Source organism: Thalassophryne amazonica, chromosome 4 (assembly GCF_902500255.1).
Source record: "Thalassophryne amazonica chromosome 4, fThaAma1.1, whole genome shotgun sequence".
Classification (NCBI taxonomy): domain Eukaryota; kingdom Metazoa; phylum Chordata; class Actinopteri; order Batrachoidiformes; family Batrachoididae; genus Thalassophryne; species Thalassophryne amazonica.
The window spans coordinates 140,940,868-140,958,505 of record NC_047106.1 but is presented as its reverse complement, the minus strand read 5'-3'; the positions used below and the strand labels follow the sequence as shown (position 1 = coordinate 140,958,505).

The 17,638-nt window shown below is 42.6% G+C and overlaps 1 protein-coding gene across 1 annotated transcript in view; it reads left to right on the top strand.

The window, feature by feature from the left end:
• fat3a (FAT atypical cadherin 3a) overlaps positions 1 to 17,638 on the top strand; it is a 451,004-nt gene that overhangs the window by 280,862 nt on the left and 152,504 nt on the right. Inside the window, exons 12-13 of the mRNA XM_034168868.1 lie at positions 5,139 to 6,510; positions 12,573 to 12,721. Coding sequence (XP_034024759.1) covers positions 5,139 to 6,510; positions 12,573 to 12,721 — 1,521 coding nt within the window. The remainder of the gene's footprint in view (positions 1 to 5,138; positions 6,511 to 12,572; positions 12,722 to 17,638) is intronic.

Genomic DNA, 17,638 nt, shown 5'->3' with positions numbered 1-17,638 from the left:
CAGGGGGAGAGAAGCTGCAGAGAGGTATATAAGACCACAGCTCTGCCTCCTGGTTCCAACGCTGGACAGTCACAGTTTGGAGGATCCAAGAAAATTGGCCAGATTTCTAGAAATGAGAGCTGCTCCATCTAAAGTGGTATGGATGCCGTCTCTCCTAACAAGACCAGGTTTTCCCCAGAAGCTTTGCCAATTATCAATGAAGCCCACCTCATTTTTTGGACACCACTCAGACAGCCAGCAATTCAAGGAGAACATGCGGCTAAACATGTCACTCCCGGTCTGATTGGGGAGGGGCCCAGAGAAAACTACAGAGTCCGACATTGTTTTTGCAAAGTTACACACCGATTTAATGTTAATTTTAGTGACCTCCGATTGGCGTAACCGAGTGTCATTACTGCCGACGTGAATTACAATCTTACCAAATTTACGCTTAGCCTTAGCCAGCAATTTCAAATGTCCTTCGATGTCGCCTGCTCTGGCCCCCGGAAGACAATTGACTATGGTTGCTGGTGTCGCTAACTTCACATTTCTCAAAACAGAATCGCCAATAACCAGAGTTTGATCCTCGGCGAGTGTATCGGCGAGTGTGGAAAAACGGTTAGAGATGTGAACGGGTTGACGGTGTACACGGGGCTTCTGTTTAGGGCTACGCTTCCTCCTCACAGTCACCCAGTCGGCCTGCTTTCCCGACTGCTCGGGATCTGCCAGGGAGGAACTAACGGCGGCTAAGCTACCTTGGTCCGCACCGACTACAGGGGCCTGGCTAGCTGTAGAATTTTCCACGGTGCGGAGCCGAGTCTCCAATTCGCCAGCCTGGCCTCCAAAGCTACGAATAAGCTGCACTTATTACAAGTACCGTTACTGCTAAAGGAGGCCGAGGAATAACTAAACATTTCACACCCAGAGCAGAAAAGTACGGGAGAGACAGGAGAAGCCGCCATGCTAAACCGGCTAAGAGGTAGTAGCTACGCAACCTAGCGGATTCCTAAAAACACACAAAGTGAATAATGTGTAAATAATTTAGAGGTGATTCAGCAGAAGGAGTGCCTTAATTAAGGCACCAAACAGGCCATGAAGCAGCACAGGCAACGCACGACAACAGCGAACGCACGACAACGGTGCTAAAATAAAATAAAAATCGACTAAACACGCTGTGGAGCAGCACAGACAACGCACGACAACAGTGCAAAAAAATAAATAAATAAATAAATAAATAAAAACGAAAGCGTTAGCAAGCTAGCTAGCTTGCCAACGCTGATAAAAGTTAGCTGATAAAAGTGCTCCGTCGCGATGTTTCGACCGTTAGAGGTCTTCCTTAGGCGTTGGAGCACAGTAAAAAAGTATAAAAAAAAAGTAAAAAGTAAAAAAGTCTTGAAAAAGACTGTTAGTTCAAGTCCAAAGCAGCAGGTAGCAGTCTCTGTGTAAACAGTCCCAACAGAGAGCCAAAATTCTGATGCAATCTCACTCCAGATGCGGATCAAACTTAGTCTACTCATTGAGAGTGCCAGTCTGCACCTCAATGACCTCAATCAACACAACACACACAATACACACATGCATACCCCCACACACACACAACCCCCCACACACAACACACACACACACACACACAACCCCCCACACACAGCCCACACACACACACACAACCCCCCACACACAACACACACAACTCACCACCAGTCGTGGGCACAGCTAACCAAAAAGTTAGCTTCGATAACCATTAATCCGCTCTTTTAAAATGATAAACCAATAAACTGCTAAAAATTGTATCTTTATTACAGATAACCGATAACTTTTAGTACTGATCCGGACGTGGCCACATCAGATTACACTGTCGGCATTTGATAAACCAGTTTCACTTTAAGCGCCACAGGGGCTGCTGGGTAAATTCAAGGATCACAAACACACAAGAACGCATGAAAAATTAATGAATAATCAATCACTCAATCAATCAACTTTTTTCTTATATAGCGCCAAATCACAACAAACAGTTGCCCCAAGGCGCTCCATATTGTAAGGCAAGGCCATACAACAATTATGAAAAACCCCAACGGTCAAAACGACCCCCTATGAGCAAGCACTTGGCAACAGTGGGAAGGAAAAACTCCCTTCCAACAGGAAGAAACCTCCAGCAGAACCAGGCTCAGGGAGGGGCAGTCTTCTGCTGAGACTGGTTGGGGCTGAGGGAGAGAACCAGGAAAAAGACATGCCGTGAAGGGGGGCAGAGATCGATCACCAATGATTAAATGCAGAGTGATGCATACGGAGCAAAAAGAGAAAGAAACAGTGCATCATGGGAACCCCCCCACAATCTACGTCTAAAGCAGCATAACCAAGGGATGGTCCAGGGTCACCCGATCCAGCCCTAACTATAAGCCTTAGCGAAAAGGAAAGTTTTAAGCCTAATCTTAAAAGTAGAGAGGGTATCTGTCTCCCTGATCTGAATTGGGAGCTGGTTCCACAGGAGAGGAGCCTGAAAGCTGAAGGCTCTGCCTCCCATTCTACTCTTACAAACCCTAGGAACTACAAGTAAGCCCGCAGTCTGAGAGCGAAGCGCTCTAATGGGGTAATATGGTACTACGAGGCCCCTAAGATAAGATGGGACCTGATTATTCAAAACCTTATAAGTAAGAAGAAGAATTTTAAATTCTATTCTAGAATTAACAGGAAGCCAATGAAGAGAGGCCAACACGGGTGAGATATGCTCTCTCCTGCTAGTCCCCGTCAGTACTCTAGCTGCAGCATTCTGAACCAACTGAAGGCTTTTTAGGGAACTTTTAGGACAACCTGATAATAATGAATTACAATAGTCCAGCCTAGAGGAAATAAATGCATGAATTAGTTTTTCAGCATCACTCTGAGACAAGACCTTTCTGATTTTAGAGATATTGCGTAAATGCATAAAGGCAGTCCTACATATTTGTTTAATATGCGCTTTGAATGACATATCCTGATCAAAAATGACTCCAAGATTTCTCACAGTATTACTAGAGATCAGGGAAATGCCATCCAGAGTAACGATCTGGTTAGACACCATGCTTCTAAGATTTGTGGGCCAAGTACAATAACTTCAGTTTTATCTGAGTTTAAAAGCAGGAAATTAGAGGTCATCCATGTCTTTATGTCTGTAAGACAATCCTGCAGTTTAGCTAATTGGTGTGTATCCTCTGGCTTCATGGATAGATAAAGCTGGGTATCATCTGCGTAACAATGAAAATTTAAGCAATACCGTCTAATAATACTGCCTAAGGGAAGCATGTATAAAGTGAATAAAATTGGTCCTAGCACAGAACCTTGTGGAACTCCATAATTAACTTTAGTCTGTGAAGAAGATTCCCCATTTACATGAACAAACTGTAATCTATTAGACAAATATGATTCAAACCACCGCAGCGCAGTGCCTTTAATACCTATGACATGCTCTAATCTCTGTAATAAAATTTTATGGTCAACAGTATCAAAAGCAGCACTGAGGTCCAACAGAACAAGCACAGAGATAAGTCCACTGTCCGAAGCCATAAGAAGATCATTTGTAACCTTCACTAATGCTGTTTCTGTACTATGATGAATTCTAAAACCTGACTGAAACTCTTCAAATAGACCATTCCTCTGCAGGTGATCAGTTAACTGTTTTACAACTACCCTCTCAAGAATCTTTGAGAGAAAAGGAAGGTTGGAAATTAGCCTATAATTAGCTAAGATAGCTGGGTCAAGTGATGGCTTTTTAAGTAATGGTTTAATTGCTGCCACCTTAAAGGCCTGTGGTACATAACCAACTAACAAAGATAGATTGATCATATTTAAGATTGAAGCATTAAATAATGGTAGGACTTCCTTGAGCAGCCTGGCAGGAATGGGGTCCAATAAACATGCCGATGGTTTGGACGAAGCAACCAATGAAAATAACTCAGACAGAACAACCGGAGAGAAAGAGTCTAACCAAATACCGGCATCACTGAAAGCAGCCAAAGATAACGATACATCTTTGGGATGGTTATGAGTAATTTTTTCTCTAATAGTCAAAATTTAGTTAGCAAAGAAAGTCATGAAGTCATTACTAGTTAAAGTTAATGGAATACTCAGCTCAATAGAGCTCTGACTCTTTGTCAGCCTAGCTACAGTGCTGAAAAGAAACCTGAGGTTATTCTTATTTTCTTCAATTAGTGATGAGTAGAAAGATGTCCTAGCTTTACGGAGGGCTTTTTTATAGAGCAACAAACTCTTAAATAAAAAAATAAAATCCCAAACACTGTTATCATCAGCAGTAAAACACAGTATTAGAAGTCACAGTTTATCTCGGTATTAGACACACCGTCATTTACAAACTAAAAAGCTTCTGCTTTTTTCACACACTTTAAACCCTGCGGCTTAAACAACTGAAATACATCCATTAATGCACTGATTGACAGAGTAAAAGACACGTAGTAAATATAAATTCTTACCTGTTAGTTTCACTGGGATTCATCTGATAAAAGAATCGTCCTGAGATTATCCAAAACGTTCTAAATGGTGAAGAAACATCCCAGTCTGTACACAGCTGCTCTGTGAGAGCTCCTCTCTCCCACCGAGGCTTGGCGATACCGTCAGCCACAAAGAAATAAAATAATGTTAAAATTAGTGCATTTTGTTTTTGTGTCGAGCGGACAATAACACGTCTTCTTCTTTCGGATCCAATGGCGGACGGCGCCAGCTTAAGGTGCATTTCTGCCACCTACTGGGCTGGTGAGTGATAGCTGAGATTTTACAAAACCTTAACTCCTGGCAGCCATAGTCATTTGTTTATATGTGATGATGTAATCCAGTGTCCTTTAGATATTTAAATAATTCTTTTTGCACGATCTGTGATGGGTTTTTGCAGCAGATTTCCAAGGGACGGAAATACTGTAACGTCCAAAGTGAACCTGAACTACACTACCCACAATGCTCCCTGCATCGACCGGCCAATCACGTTTTGCACTTAATGATGATGTCATCAGCAAGCAACAGACCTTAAATCAAACATTAAACTGTTAAACTTAACTTTGTACCAGCAAAAAAATGTTACACACACATACACACACACACCTGCTCTGCCCGTAGGATGGCTTTGTGCTAGTTTATTTAATTGTATTAACTGAGACACTGGTTATTAATTCCAGGTGAAGGCATCTGATGCAGACCCTGGAGTGTTCGGTCACATCACTTATTCCTTTGTTAACGATGTGGGCAAGGACCAGTTTAGCATCGACCCAAGTGGACAGATCTCCACTCTGGAGAAGCTTGACCGTGAGAACCCAGCCAATCAGGAAATACTTTTGACCGTGGTGGCTCAGGACTCAGGTGGACACGTGTCCTACTGTACAGTCCACATTACTCTGTTGGATGATAACGATAATGCACCTCGTTTCAGGGACAGTGAATACAGAGCTTCAGTTAAATCCGATGTAGCCAAAGGTTTTTTGGTGACACAGATTCAGGCTTTTGATCCAGATGATGGCATCAATGCCAAAGTGACCTACTCTCTGTACAGCGAGGCACACATCCCTGTGGTCGACATTCTGGAAATAGACCCTGAAAACGGCTGGATGGTAACGAAAGGCAGCTTCAGCCATTTGAGAAATTCTGTATTATCTTTTTTTGTGAAGGCTGTGGATGGAGGAAATCCAGCCCGGCATTCTCTAGTCTCAGTCTACATCCATGTTTTATCTCCAGAAGCTTTTATCCCTCCCTTCAGCCAACCACAGTACTCCTTCAGTGTTCCAGAGGACACCCCCATAGGCACCGCTGTGGGGAAGGTGCACCTCAACACTCCTGTAGGATATTCTTCACTCATTATTTGCTTCACACCGGTCAGTGGAGAGACCAGTGAAAACAACCAAGATGGGGTGTTTGTGGTGGAAAAGGATACGGGTGTCATCAAGCTGGATAAGCTTTTAGACCATGAAGTCGTCAAGAGCTACCACTTTAAAGTCAGTGCTACAGTACAGCAGGCCAAGCTGGATTCTGTGACTAATGCTGACGTTGAAATTAAAGTGTTGGACCTGAATGACAACAAACCAGCCTTTGAGGCCAGCACCTACGAGACCACGGTCATGGAGGGGATGCCCACTGGAACCAGAATCATTCAAATACAAGCACAAGACCCAGACTCGGGGGGCAACGGACAGGTGACATACGGCCTCGGAACGTTACTCCAGTCAGACGAGCATTCGCAAACACTGGTCAACATTTTTAGCATTGACAGCAACACGGGGTGGATCTCCACACTTAAGGACCTGGATCACGAGACCAGTCCCTCCTACACGTTCACAGTCGTGGCCTCAGACCTTGGTGAGCCTGCGTGTCTTTCCACTACCACCACGGTCACAGTGGCAGTGATGGACATCAACGACAACCCACCCAGGTTCCTGGAACAGCAGTACTTTGGTTCCATTCAGGAGAGCGACCCACCAGGAGAGGTTGTGGCTGTGCTGAACACCAGAGACGACGACAGCTCCGCGGTCAACCGTCAAGTCAGCTACCACATCACCGGTAAGTGTGGCTCTATGTTCGATTGTCCATACTGCTAATTGCAGCTTTTTCAGCAGCACCATGCTTACTTTATCTAACGTGCATCTGATTCAATTAAACACCTGTGATTTCAATGTAAAGGGCTCGCATAGCGTGAAGATCACAGAGGTGGACTCAGGTTTATGAGCTGTTTCACACAGCGCTGTTCAGAGCGCAGCAGAGACACCTAAATGTTTTTTGATTTTCAAATGAATGGATGTTTAGTGATGCTTTTCATTATTCTTAATCTTCACTGGCGTTATTAAAAGAATTTGTGGCCTGGTGGCCCGCCAGGCTTGTCGTGCTACAAGGAAAACACTGAAAGTGGATATTGATCAGCAAAATATTTGTTATTGATTAGTATGAATGACTTTATAGTGAAGTCACACAGAGGTCACATGATAATCGACAATCAGACGTTGTTAAAAACACCGTTAGAGGCAGATATATATTTACTTCTACATTTATATTGTGGTGTGTAGAGTCTGAAGAGTGTGACTCAGACCCCCAATGACTTTCCGTCTTTTAGTCTGTTTTCACTTGTTAGCGTGATATCTCAAGAACCAGTTGACACCAGTGGATGACAGTGACACTGGGGTCAATTTCAAGGTCACAACAAGCTATTACTAGATATTGTCACTGCCACTCTTCTTAGCTCAATATCTCAAGAACCAGGGCAAAGACTTGCGTGGATTTCCTACTGAAACATGGTGTACGCCAAAACCCACAAACTGGTGTAAGCACAAAATATTCAGATGTATCAAAGTGTGTGTACGCATGATCCGTTTGTACATCCCACTTAATGTGGAAATGAGTGCACATGCACACGCACCATGCTCCTCCCTTTCCACGCCCCTATTTTAAAATGCAAATTTTGGAGCTGGGATTCCCCTCCATCAGATCATGTGAGCTACAGATGACATGGAGACATGCAGGGATAGTTTATTTGGTACCCTGTCAAAAGAAACATGAAACAGTAAAAGAGATAGTCAGAGCATGTGTGTGAGGCCGCAACGCTGTGAGCTCAGGGCAGTGCACACACACTGAATTAAAATATGTGGCTGACATTGTGTGACATTCACAACATTACACACATATTTATTGACACATCCTGAATGCAGGCAGCCTGTTAAGAAGGTCTAGTTTTACCATCAAGAAACCTAAGTGTTACTTCAAATACAGCTGTTTTTAAACTGAAGCAGCTGTAGATTTTCCAAGGTACTCAAAATGTTCAGAGTGACCACTACATGTTTGGGAGGGTCATAGAAAAGTGTGAAATTTCTATTTTGATACAGCTGTATGTAAAAGTTTGGGCACCCCTGATCATTTTCATGATTTTCCTTTATAAATCATTGGTTGTCTGGATCAGAAATTTCAGTTAAATATATCATATAACAGATGAACACACTGATATTTGAGAAGTGAAATTAAGTTTTGAGTATTTACAGAAAGTGTACAATAATGATTTAAACAAAATTAGGCAGGTACATAAATTTGGACACTCTTGTCATTTTATTGATTTGAATACATTTAGCACTAATTATTGGAACACAAAATTGGTTTGGTAAGCTCATTGACCCTTGACCTCTTTATTCAGGTGAATCCAATCATGACAAAGGGTATTTAGGTGGCTGTTTGCAAATATTTCCCCTCTTTGCATCTCTTCTAATGAGTGGCAACATGGGAGCCTCTAAACAACTCTCAAATGACCTGAAAACAAAGATTGTTCAACATCATGGTTTAGGGGAAGGATACAAAAAGCTATCTCAGAGATTTCAGCTGACATCTTCCACTGTGAGGAACATAGTGAGGAAATGGAAGACCGCATGCGCAGTACTAGTTAAGGCCCGAAGTGGCAGGCCAAGAAAAATCTCAGATAAACTGAAGCGAAGAATGGTGAGAACAGTCATAGTCAACCCCACTTCACTTCACTTTATTTATATCCCCATGGGGCAATTAGTTTTGCAGCTTGAGAATACATTAAAAGCACATGACACACATAACACATATCAGTACCATGGTGCAGCATCACAAACAATTACACAGTCCAAACATTAAAAATACAGTCCATTAAAATGCTTCCACAGTTTTAACTCCTTCCTTGGTCTGTGTTCAGAACAGTAATGGCTGCAGGAACAAAAGAAAACTTAAATCTGTTACCCTTCACAGACGGAAACCTGAGCCGCGAGCCAGAAGGTAAATATTGAAAGTCACTAAAAAGAGGATGAGCAGAGTTTGACAGTTCTCCAAAGACCTACAACATGATCTTGCTCCAGATAGTGTCTCTGTGCATCGTTCAACTATACAGCGCACTTTGCACAAAGAGATGCTGTATGATGCTGTAATGCAGAGGAAGTCTTTTCTGCATACACACCACAGAGTTACTTGAGGTATGCTAAAGCACATTTGGACAAGCCAACTTCATTTTGGAATAAGGTGCTGTGGACTGATGAAACTAAAACTGAGTGATTTTGACATAACAAGGGGTGGTATACATGGCTGAAAAAGAACACAGCATTCCAAGAAAAACACTTGCTACCTACAGTAAAATTTGGAGGTGTTTTCATCATGCCGTGTGGCTGTGTGGCCAGTGCAGGTACTGGGAATCTTGTTAAAGTTGAGGCTCACATGGATTTCAGTCAATATCAAAAGATTCTTGAGAACAGTGTTCATGAATCAGTGACAGTTGAAGTTGCGCCGGGGCTGGATCTTTCAACAAGCCAACAACCATAAACAGTGCTCAAAATCTACTAAGGCATTCATGCAGAGGAACAAGTACACTATTCTGGAATGGCCATCTCAGTCCCCAGACCTGAATATTATTGAAAATCTGTGGTGTGATTTTAAGCGGGCTGTCCATGCTCAGAAACCAACAAACCTGAGACGTTTTGTAAAGAAGAATGGTCCAAAATACCTTCAACTAGAATCCAGACTCTCATTGGAATCTATAGGAAACGTTTGAATTTCTGAAAAAGGAGGATGTACATTTTTTTCTGTTGGGGTGCCAAAATTTATGCACCTGCCTAATTTTGATTAAAGAATTATTGTGCACTTTCTGTAAATCCTATCAACTTCATTTCACTTCTCAAATATCACTGTGTTTGTCTGCTATATGAGATATTTAACTGAAATTGCTGATCCAAACAACCAATGATTTATAAGAAAAAGATTTTTTATTAGAAAAATCATGGAAATCATCAGGGGTGCCCAAACTTTTACATACAACTGTATTTTAAGAGAAAATGGCTAAGATTAGGGGGTCAGCTTAAATATCGAAAGAAAGCAAACATTTGCCAAATATAATGAAATTTTATTTTCAATTAAATAAAACCACACAAAACGTGTTTCTTTAGTAGACAGCAGTATCTAGAGATCTTCAATGTTATAAAGATTATCAGGGAAAATTCACAACAGAAAGTTTAAGTTACTAAATATGTGGCGATTCCGGACCGTATGAAGGTCATTTGACCTCGTGTTTTCTCGTGGGTTTAATTTAATTTAAAATTTGACACTCTTCTGTGACCCTTCTAAACATGTACTCATAATTCTGAACATATTAGGTACTGTGGAAAATTTGTAGCTGCTGCAGTTTAGAAAACACCACTTTATTTGGAGTAACATTCTGGACAAGAAAGGCGTGGTCATTTTCGGGCTGCTTGTCCCGGAGAGATCTTTTGCCACATATCCCAAGTTGTTCATTGGGGTTATATTAGTCTGGGACAGTTAAGTTATCCTCTCCTAAATGATGTTTCAACTAGGTCCTAGACGAAACCGAAAAAACAAGTGAACTCACATTTTTATTGTAGTGTTTCCAACATGTGGGTCAAAAATCTGTGTTTATGTCAAATAACTTCACATATATTGTCCATTGTACGAGGGCTGTCCGTAAAGTATAGGTCCTTTTTATTTTTTTCTAAAACTATATGGATTTCATTCATATGTTTTTACGTCAGACATGCTTGAACCCTCGTGTGCATGCGTGAGTTTTTCCACGCCTGTCGGTGACGTCATTCGCCTGTGAGCACTCCTTGTGGGAGGAGTCGTCCAGCCCCTCGTCGGAATTCCTTTGTCTGAGAAGTTGCTGAGAGACTGGCGCTTTGTTTGATCAAAATTTTTTCTAAACCTGTGAGACACATCGAAGTGGACATGGTTCGAAAAATTAAGCTGGTCTTCAGTGAAAATTTTAACAGCTGATGAGAGATTTTGAGGTGATTCTGTCGCTTTAAGGACTTTTCACGGTGCGAGACGTCGCGCAGCGCTCTCAGGCAGCGTCATCAGCCTGTTCAAGCTGAAAACCTCCACATTTCAGGCTCTATTGATCCAGGACGTCGTGAGAGAACAGAGAAGTTTCAGAAGAAGTCGGTTTCAGCATTTTATCCGGATATTCCACTGTTAAAGGAGATTTTTTTAATGAAAGACGTGCAGGCGGATTGCAGCGTCGGCTCGCAGCCGCCGCGACGCTCCGCCACAGGAAAAACACCTCTGTTGGAAGCCTTGAGGACAAGATGGAACATCTCCAGCTGATAAACAATTTCTCATATACTCACTCCACTGAAAGCCATCAAAAGCCGCCTGGATTTTACAAATGGTTATCAACACGGAGGTGCTTTTCCTGTGCCGCCGCGCCGCGTCGGCTGCGTCCCGACGCGCGGACCCTTCCGCACGTCTTTCATTAAACAAATCTCCTTTAACAGTGGAATATCCGGATAAAATGCTGAAACCGACTTCTTCTGAAACTTCTCTGTTCTCTCACGACGTCCTGGATCAATAGAGCCTGAAATGTGGAGGTTTTAAGCTTGAAACAGGCTGATGACGCTGCCTGAGAGCGCAGCGCGACGTCTCGCACCATGAAAAGTCCTTAAAGCGACAGAATCACCTCAAAATCTCTCATCAGCTGTTAAAATTTTCACTGAAAACCAGCTTAATTTTTCGAACCATGTCCACTTCGATGTGTCTCACAGGTTTAGAAAAAATTTTGATCAAACAACGCGCCAGTCTCTCAGCAACTTCTCAGACAAAGGAATTCCGACGAGGGGCTGGACGACTCCTCCCACAAGGAGTGCTCACAGGCGAATGATGTCACCGACAGGCGTGGAAAAACTCACGCATGCGCACGAGGGTTCAAGCATGTCTGACGTAAAAACATATGAATGAAATCCATATAGTTTTTGAAAAAAATAAAAAGGACCTATACTTTATTGACAGCCCTCGTATGTTTATTTGTCCATCTTGTGTACGTTTGGAATTTAAAAGTCCTTAAGTTAAGTGGTGTGCACATGTGCTACCTGTACTTCATGTCCGTTGTTATACTTAGCACCAGGGAAATACTGCCTGAAAAAGTGAGGAATGATTTATACTCCTGAAAATACAGGAGGAGATATTTGAGACAGGTTTCTGAAAATGAACTTGCAAGAGGCCCAGTGTTGATTTTTCACATCAATCAGATTCACATTTTCCAAATGTCAAAACAATAAAAGGTACTGAGAGTTTAGTTTGAGTTTTGAGGCAGAAAAACTTCACATAAATGGATACGTCAGAGGGAAGCTGCCTTAATAATTCAGATGGTAATGAAAGGACGGGCGTCCCTGTGAGCCTGGCGGCAGATAAAGCGCTAATGAAGGACTTTTCTAAGCAGAAAATAGTCTTAATGGAACCAGGATCGGCTCGACAGCTGGAGTGACAGACAGACGCACGAGTGATTTAACCTTCTGTTTGACAGCGACAGACGACAGCAGGACCGCCACCGCCGTCCCTGTTGCAGGGACACAACATGTAACTTGGGAAGATTAAGCTAACTTGTGCTCCAGAATCCTGACATGTGTGACCTTCCTGGCGTTGGCCTGATGGTATTCAACATGAAGGAGCAGCAGAAGCACATGGACATGATTCTGACCTCACTGTGTGTCGCAAACCGATGGTGTCTGGGTCCGAGGCTTCACTAGTCTTTGTCCCACTGTTGCATTGCAGAGAATTTGAGGGCCAAAACAATGGGATTGTGGACCTCATGTGGTCTGTGGACTGATTCCCTCTTCCATCATCAATAGTTGACATCGTGATGTTGAACCACCGTCACGATGCAGATATTTGTTCGAGGATTTCCCTGAAGATCAGAGTGAGGACAGATGATTATGGACTCTATGGCCTGTCAGCTGAGATATGTCAGGGTTGTGATCCAGGCAGCGGCTCTGCTGAGGTGAGGCCTCTGAGCGAGCGCCGGCAACGTGGCATCCAGCATTCACAGTATGCATAGAAAAAGAAAAGAAAACCTTTCCTGACTTTTGCTTAAAGGTGTGCCTCAGGAGTAGTCAGCTGCTCTGAACGCAGTCAGCTGAGAGGTTCTTGAGAGGCGCCATTACTCGCCCTGTTAGGCTAAATTAATAACCATAAAGAAATGCGTAGTAAATAAACTAGCAGGGGACCAGGACGTTGACTGGGTGTGAGATTTTGTGGGCATTTCTGATTGCTTTTCCTCTGACCGTTCAGGCTTGTATATGATACGTCCCTGGATTTAAGGGAGCTTTGATCTTGAGACTTGACCTGGAACCCTACTGACAACTTTGATCTCAATTGCTGACCTTTAATGTTTTCTCAGTGAGTTGTGTGTGTAGGAGGGTTGTGGAGCGTTCGCTATCAGTGTTGTGTATGTGTGTTTGTAGGAGGGGTGTGTGTGTGTGTGTGCGCGTGTGTGTTGGGGGTGTTGCCTTACTGTTGCTAGGAAACAGGAAAACACACACATATACATCTGAGTTTTATATATAAGGTAACAAGTAATTCATTTGATTTATGAGGAGACATTTAAAAATAGTAAAGTGTGTACAAAGTACAAGCCCCTCCCCATTGTTATCATCCATCTCTATGGTTCACCGTAGACATCTTGATATACCAGGTCGCCATCACTGAGCCTGACTGTGGACGCACATCGGGCATCTGCGGTTGAGAGAGAAGGAAGGTGTGACTGTGTGTGTTGTTTGAGTTTTACAACATAATGTACAGTTTTCTGTTGTGATCTTTTATTGATTATTGGAGTTTTTTCACTGTATGGTTTGTGCATCTGTGACTGCTTGTGTCTGTGCTACACTGTGCACACTCTCTGTCAGCAGCCCAAATCTCACGATGGGACCATCTGTTTTGTTTTTGTTTGTTTTTTTGAGTGCTTGTTTTGAGCTGCTGTGTTTTTAAAATGATGCTTCACCTCATCTTTAAAGTCTTTTGTCGTTGTGATTTGCAGTGTGATTGCCTGCAGGTGCGTATTGATTGTGGTGCTCAGTCTTTCCGTCTGTGTACAGTGGGGGAAATAAGTATTTGATCCACTGTCAATTTTGCAGGTTTTCCCCACCTACAAAGAATGGAGAGGTCTGTAATTTTTATGCCCCGCCTCGCAACACTTGCATCGCAAAACGGGGCGTATAGCATTTGGGTAGTACGTCCTTCCGTCTGTCCTGCCGCAATTCGGTCGCCACAACGGAGCTCGGCACCTATTGCTCACAGAAACTTCATATTTGGTGGGTACATGCCTTGGAGGAGTACTTTGCATGGGTTCGAAGGCCAGTGACCTTGACTTACTTTTGAAGGTCACCAGTATTCACAACTGTCAAATCCTTGGCCACAACGTAGCTCGTCACCTATTGCTTGCAGAAACTTCATATTTGGTTGTTACATGCTTTGGAGGAGTATTTCGCATGTGTTCGAAGGCCAGTGACCTTGACCTACTTTTCAAGGTCACCAATGGTCAGAAATGTCAAATCCTTTGCCACAAAGTAGCCCGGCACCTTTTGCTTGTAGAAACTTCATACTTAGTGGATACATACCTTGGAGGAGTACTTCGCATGGGTTCGAAGGCCGGTGACCTTGACCTCCATTTCAAGGTCACCAGTGGTTACATTTGTTTTGAAGGGTGGTGACCGTGATTGACTTTTTATGGTCACTGTTTGTCACATCCTCTAAATAAATATTATGCCAATCTCCAATTTTTTCATTGTATATCCCAGTTTACATCAAACACATGAGGCTTCAACCAAATACCCACCTCATACAAGTACATATTATGGAAAATAATACTGAGCGCGGGCATTTCGTGATGAATGTCTCTTGTTATTGTAGGTGCACTTCAACTGTGAGAGACAGAATCTAAAAAAAAAAAATCCAGAAAATCACATTGTATGATTTTTAAATAACTAATTTGCATTTTATTGCATGAAATAAGTATTTGATCCCAGAGAAAAACAGACCTTAACAATTGGTACAGAAACATTTGTCTGCTGTTATAGAGGTCAGACATTTCCTGTAGTTCTTGACCAAGTTTTCACACGCTGCAACAGGGATTTTGGTCCACTCCGCCATACAGATCTTCTCCAAATCTTTCAGGTTTGGAGTTTCAGCTCCCTCCAAAGACTTTCTACTGAGTTCAGGTCTGGAGACTGGCCAGGCCACTCCAGGACTTTGAAATGCTTCTTACGGAGCCCCTACTTAGTTGCCCTGGCTGTGTGTTTGGGATCATTGCCATGTTGAAGACCCAGCCATGACCCATCTTCAGTGCTCTTACTGAGGTTGTTTGCCAAAATCTCGCAATACATGACCCCATCCATCCTCCCTTCAATATGGTGCAGTTGTCCTGTCCTGTTTGCAGAAGAGCACCCCCAGAGTATGATGTTTCCACCCCCATGCTTCACGGTTGGGATGGTTTTCTTGGGGTTGTTCTCACCCTCTAAACATGGTAAGTGGAGTTGATTCCAAAAAGGTCTATTTTGGTCTCATCTGACCACATGACCTTCTCCCATGCCTCCTCTGGATCATCCAGATGGTCACTGGTGAACTTCAAATGGGCCTGGACATGTGCTGGCTTGAGCAGGGGGACCTTGCTGCCCTGCAGGATTTTAAACCATGACAGCATCATGTGTTACTAATGTAATCTTTGTGACTGTGGTCCCAGCTCTCTTCAGGTCATTGACCAGGTCCTCATGTGTAGTTCTGAGCTTTCTCAGAATCATCCTTACCCCACAGAGTGAGATCTTGCATGGAATCCCAGACCGAGAGAGACTGACAGTCATTTGTGTTTCTTCCACTTTCTAATAAATAATCATAACAGTTGTTGTCTTCTACCAAGCTGCTTGCCTGTTGTCCTGTAGTCCATCCCAGCCTTGTGCAGGTCTACAGTTTTGTCCCTGGTGTCCTTAGACAGCTCTTTGGTCTTGGCTATGGTGGACAGGTTGGAGTGTGATTGTTTGAGTGTGTGAACAGGTGTCTTTTATACAGGTAACAAGTTCAAACAGGTGCAATTAATACAGGTAAAGAGTGCAGAATAAGAGGGCTTCTTAAAGAAAAATTAACAGGTCTGTGAGAGCCAGAATTCTTGCTGGTTGGAAGGTGATCAAATACTTAATTCATGCAATAAAATGCAAATTAATTATTTAAAAATCATACAATGTGATTTTCTGGATTTTTTGTTTTGTTTTGTTTTTTAAGATTCTGTCTCTCAGAGTTGAAGTGAACCTACAATAAAAAATTAAAGACCTCAACATTCTTAGTAGGTGGGAAAACCTGCAAAACTGACAGGGGGTCAAATACTTATTTACCCCACTGTGTGTTTGTGTTATGTTGTGTAGATGCACTGTGTGTATGTATGTTGGTGTTGTGTAGATGTGCAGTGTATGTGTATGTTGGTGTGTAGATGTACAGTGTATGTGTATGTTGGTGTGTAGATGTACAGTGTATGTGTATGTTGGTGTTGTGTAGATGTACAGTGTGTGTGTATGTTGGTGTTGTGTAGATGTACAGTGTGTGTGTGTGTGTGTTTGTGTTGTGTAGATGTACAGTGTGTGTGTGTTTGTGTTGTGTAGATGTACAGTGTGTGTGTATGTTGGTGTTGTGTAGATGTACAGTGTGTGTGTATGTTGGTGCTGTGTAGATGTACAGTGTGTGTGTGTTTGTGTTGTGTAGATGTACAGTGTGTGTGTATGTTGGTGTTGTGTAGATGTACAGTGTGTGTGTGTGTTGTGTTGTGTAGATGTACAGTGTGTGTGTGTTGGTGTTGTGTAGATGTACAGTGTGTGTGTATGTTGGTGTTGTGTAGATGTACAGTGTGTGTGTATGTTGGTGCTGTGTAGATGTACAGTGTGTGTGTGTTTGTGTTGTGTAGTGTACAGTGTGTGTGTATGTTGGTGTTGTGTAGATGTACAGTGTGTGTGTATGTTGGTTGTGTAGATGTACAGTGTGTGTGTATGTTGTGTTGTGTAGATGTACAGTGTGTGTGTATGTTGGTGCTGTGTAGATGTACAGTGTGTGTGTGTTGTGTTGTGTAGATGTACAGTGTGTGTGTATGTTGGTGCTGTGTAGATGTACAGTGTGTGTGTGTTTGTGTTGTGTAGATGTACAGTGTGTGTGTATGTTGGTGTTGTGTAGATGTACAGTGTATGTGTGTTTGTGTTGTGTAGATGTGCAGTGTGTGTGTATGTTGGTGTTGTGTAGATGTGCAGTGTGTGTGTATGTTGGTGTTGTGTAGATGTACAGTGTATGTGTGTATATGTTGTGTTGTGTAGATGTACAGTGTATGTGTGTTTGTGTTATGTTGTGTTGTGTAGATGTACAGTGTGTGTGTATGTTGTGTTGTGTAGATGTGCAGTGTGTGTGTATGTTGTGTTGTGTAGATGTACAGTGTATGTGTGTTTGTGTTATGTTGTGTTGTGTAGATGTGCAGTGTGTGTGTATGTTGGTGTTGTGTAGATGTGCAGTGTATGTGTGTTTGTGTTATGTTGTGTAGATGTACTGTGTGTGTGTATGTTGGTGTTGTGTAGATGTGCAGTGTATGTGTGTTTGTGTTATGTTGTGTTGTGTAGATGTACAGTGTATGTGTGTTTGTGTTATGTTGTGTTGTGTAGATGTACAGTGTATGTGTGTTTCTGTTATGTTGTGTTGTGTAGATGTACAGTGTGTGTGTATGTTGTGTTGTGTAGATGTGCAGTGTATGTGTGTTTGCGTTATGTTGTGTTGTGTAGATGTACAGTGTATGTGTGTTTGTGTTATGTTGCGTAGATGTGCAGTGTATGTGTGTTGTTGTGTTGTGTAGATGTACTGTGTGTTGTGTAGATGTACAGTGTGTGTGTATGTTGTGTTG